This window comes from Amphimedon queenslandica, unplaced genomic scaffold (assembly GCF_000090795.2).
Source record: "Amphimedon queenslandica unplaced genomic scaffold, v1.1 AMPQUscaffold_12993, whole genome shotgun sequence".
NCBI lineage: Eukaryota > Metazoa > Porifera > Demospongiae > Haplosclerida > Niphatidae > Amphimedon > Amphimedon queenslandica.
Window position 1 is genome coordinate 1 of NW_003546771.1, and position 3,925 is coordinate 3,925.

At 28.8% G+C, this 3,925-nt stretch overlaps 1 protein-coding gene and 1 long non-coding RNA gene across 6 annotated transcripts; one reads left to right on the top strand and one right to left on the bottom strand.

Annotated features, from left to right (window-relative positions):
* Positions 1 to 1,314: 1,314 nt before the first annotated feature.
* Positions 1,315 to 2,552, top strand: LOC109585871 (major centromere autoantigen B-like). 4 transcript variants are annotated; one of them, XR_002186701.1, is made up of 4 exons: positions 1,315 to 1,590; positions 1,643 to 2,012; positions 2,253 to 2,471; positions 2,524 to 2,552. XR_002186701.1 is itself a non-coding variant. In XM_020002019.1 (3 exons), exons 1-3 carry the CDS (start codon positions 1,889 to 1,891, stop codon positions 2,549 to 2,551), a joined length of 348 nt encoding a protein of 115 aa, XP_019857578.1. In that variant the 5' UTR covers positions 1,867 to 1,888; the 3' UTR covers position 2,552. The 4 variants fall into 4 exon arrangements, 1 of the variants encoding a protein (XP_019857578.1); XR_002186702.1 differs by having other exon boundaries at positions 2,256 to 2,471; XR_002186703.1 differs by having other exon boundaries at positions 1,643 to 1,989; positions 2,256 to 2,471.
* Positions 1,765 to 3,146, bottom strand: LOC109585872 (uncharacterized). Of its 2 annotated transcripts, none has more exons than XR_002186705.1 (4): positions 2,754 to 3,146; positions 2,616 to 2,705; positions 2,231 to 2,460; positions 1,765 to 2,172 (listed from the first exon to the last, which is right to left on the bottom strand). It is a non-coding gene; the product is annotated as an uncharacterized LOC109585872 (long non-coding RNA). The 2 variants fall into 2 exon arrangements; XR_002186704.1 differs by having other exon boundaries at positions 2,231 to 2,463.
* Positions 3,147 to 3,925: the final 779 nt, after the last annotated feature.

Below are 3,925 nucleotides of genomic sequence, written 5' to 3' on the forward strand. Positions count from 1 at the left end.
TATTACTATTATTATCATTATTATTGTTTGTTATTATTATTATTGTTATTATAATTATGAGAGTGAGAAAGGAATATTATTATTTTTAGTTTCATTTATTATTTATTATTTTATTACTATCATTGGTATTATTATTAAGAGAGTGAGAAAGGAATATTGTTATTATTATTATTATTATTATTATTTATTATTATTTTTAATTTTTTTTTCTATTATTTTTATTTATTTACTATTATTATTATTATTATTTTTATTATTATTATTATTATTATTATTATTATCATTATTATTATTTGTTATTATTATTATTATTATTATTATTGTTATTATAATTATGAGAGTGAGAAAGGAATATTATTATTATTTTTAGTTTCATTTATTATTTATTATTTTATTACTATCATTGGTATTATTATTAAGAGAGTGAGAAAGGAATATTGTTATTATTTTTATTTTTCCATTATTTTTATTTATTTACTATTATTATTATTTTTATTATTATTATTATTATTATTATTATTATCATTATTACTATTTGTTATTATTATTATTATTTATTATTATTTTTATTTTTATTTTTTTATTATTTTTATTTATTTACTATTATTATTATTATTATTATTATTATTATTATTATTGTCATCATCATTATTATTATTTGTTTTTATTATTATTATTATTATTATTATTATTGTTATTATTTTTATGAGAGTTGGAAAGGAATATTATTATTATTTTTATTTATTAATTATTATTTTATTATTAATATTATTATTATTATTATTATTATTATTATTATTGTTATTGTTATTTTTATGAGAGTGAGAAAGGAATATTATTATTATTATTATTATTGTATATATATTGTTGTTATTATTATTGAGAGTGAGAAAGGAATATTATTACTATTATTATTATTATTATTATCATTATTATTATTTTTAATATTATTATTAATATTATTATTATTATAAATTAACCAAATACACCAAGTAGGACAAAAGTAGTTTAGGACTAGAAATAGTGTTGGAAAAAAAATTAAAGTAATAGTAATTTGTTCATTTTAGTGCATAATAATGTTAAGGGGGAAACTGTCAGCCATATTCATTGACCTCCATTTGGTACGTGTGCCCCTAAGACATAAGATTGTTCTCAAAGTTGAGAAAGTTAGATGAGTCCTAATCCACCCTAATACCTGAGCATAGTTGGTGTTCCATTATTATTATTATTATTATCATTATTATTATTGTTATTGTTATTATTATGAGAGTGAGAAGGAATATTATTATTATTATCATTATTATTATTATTATTATTATTTATTATTATTATTATTTTTATTTTTATTGTTATTATTATTCAGAGAGTGAGAAAAGTCTTCAACATCTTGTGACACAGTTCAGAGGAATAGGACTGAGTATGAATACAGGGGAAAGAAAGTATTGAACAAAAAAATATCTATAACAATAAGTTATTTCTTATCTTTTAAAAATAGATATGTAAGAAGCTCTTCTTGTTCGTATACAGTATCAGAAATGGTACTTACAAGAACTTGAGGAGGCATTTCCTTCAAAATGGAATAAAACCTAGGTAAAAATAATAAGAATAATCCAATAAAGAGTAATTAAAATTTTTAATGAAGGGTTCATGGGAACACTGGTCGCATTCCTTGTCATGCTGTTTCTGTGGAAGGCATTAAAGATGTGGTAGCATTTTTGGAGAACTATGCTGAAGACTACGCCATTTTACTACCTGGGAGGATACCTGGAGTGAGGGATTATGGGAAGGCCAAGCTATTGCTGTCCAGTGTGTCCCGAGGCATGGTTTACCGGCAGTATGCTGATGCTGGTAGGGAACATACTCTCTGTGAAAGTTCCTTTAAAAGAATATGGAGAAAGTATGTTCCCCACATTTACAGCATCAAGCCAATGACGAACTTATGCTGGACGTGCAAAAAGAACAGCACTGCAATTTTAAGGAATGCTGGAGGTGAGATTGAGCATCAGTCTGAGGTACATTTATTATTATTAACAATGTAATTATTCTTGCCTGTAAAATGCTATCCCTTAGTGAGTAACTTTGTCTTTAGTTAACTTGTTAATTTCATATTACTTTCAAGAATAATGATACTACATGAACATACAGTACTATTCCTTCATGTGTTAGTAGTATCTAATGGTATTTAAAACATGTTAATGTGTATTGTGTTCTTATTATTAGTATAACTTACCTTAATCTCTTTTTGTTGTTAGAAGAAAAGGAGACATCATAGGGTTAAATGGAAGCATTGACGAGGTGGCGGGAGAGGAGCAGGAAGAGGAGGTGGCCAAGGAGGAGGAGATGGACAAAAAAGAGGGGCAGCTGGCCAAGGAAGAGGGGGAGGTGGCCATGGAAGCGGGGGAGGTGGCCGAGGAAGAGAGGGAGGTGGCCAAGGAAGAGGCCAAAGAGGAAGAGGAGGCCCTGCTACAACAGTAAGAGAAAGAAACATCATTAAACATAACAATAACAACAAATTTTTCATAGGATTCATCCACAAGTGCAAAGACAATAAACTATTTTAACGTTACATGTGAAGAACTTAATTATACTTCTAAATAAAAAAATATATATATTACCTGTAAACTCAAGGAAAAGCGATGGTTGGATTTGAATGAAGTATGGGGATGATCCGTGTTCAAAACAGTCCATAATCAGGACTTTTAGCACTAGAGGACGTAATAATAACTCTGTAACTAGGTAATGAAAAAACTTACTAGTATTTGAAGCCACCATGAATGGCAGGGCTTTAGACAACTCTTACGATGTCCATTATACAAGAAATGATAGTTCAAATGCTGTGAAAAGCAAGTCAAAAGTGCTTCTTTCTTCATTCCCCGTTTATTAATTGATTTGGGTGTGGTTTTTCCTGGTAGGCGTGGTTTCATTTACTACATGAACGGGCATGACACGGAAACATTGAAAATAACTTAAAATGGCTTTTCTCTGTACTAGTATTCCAGAGCAATCGTCCAAACAGCATCCATAACTTCCAAATTTTATTGTGCATTGTCATAAACGGGATATTGCTGGAAAGGAATTTTTTTCTCTATCTGTGAGTACCAAATTTAAAAATCAGATCTGTATTGTGTAATCAATTTCTGACTGGAAGTGCATACTTGTTTATCAATGCATGTTTTATGCATTCACCACATAAGTTATTTTGTTGCATAAGTTAATTACTATATACATGTACTGACAGACATACATGTAAATGTAGGGGGCCTCTACTGTAGTTTGAAGCACCCAATGTAAAAATTTGTACTGTATAACCTCTTGTGGCAATATTCTAATAGATTCATGTAATTTTGATTTGTAAGAATTAGTGTACAATTATGATTGTTTTAGTTTTTGAGCTTTGCGAGACTTTTTTGTCCAAGGCTATAGCAAAGATATAATATTAATTTTTTTATTTTGTTAATTGAAAATTCACTGCGCGTTACAAAAGTAATAACACATTTTGTATATCTTTGAAGACATGACGCCATATTTAGTATTTATAGTGCATAAATTGGGTTTGTTTTTGCAAACTGACTAGCTATACTCTTATGCAGTGCTGTAACCTTCTTGATCCAAAATCCCTGTACACCGTCAGGTCCTGGAGTTTTCCAACTAGGCATCTCCTTACATTGCTTCATAACTCTACCTATACCAATACTCAGATTATCCTGCGTCACTGATGTCCCACCTTCCTCAATCTCTCTTAACCATGTAGCATTCTGATTGAAATCCTTTGCCGTTCCCCAAATCCCCTTCCAAAATGACACACTTTGCTTTGCATCAGGCCCAAACCCTTCCTTTTCAATCCCCCCATCTAGCTGCTGGTAAAACCTCTTTTGATTAGAATTAAAAAGACAATTTTGAGTATACTGCTTGATTCGCTGCTCAT

Bases quoted from the DNA above. Each gene is read 5' to 3' on its own strand.
- LOC109585871 (XM_020002019.1), top strand. From the start codon at position 1,889: ATGGAGAAAGTATGTTCCCCACATTTACAGCATCAAGCCAATGACGAA. The intron at 1,990-2,252 runs GTGAGATTGAGC...TTTTGTTGTTAG, and splicing joins AATTTTAAGGAATGCTGGAG to AAGAAAAGGAGACATCATAG. The intron at 2,472-2,523 runs GTAAGAGAAAGA...AATTTTTCATAG, and splicing joins GAGGAGGCCCTGCTACAACA to GATTCATCCACAAGTGCAAA.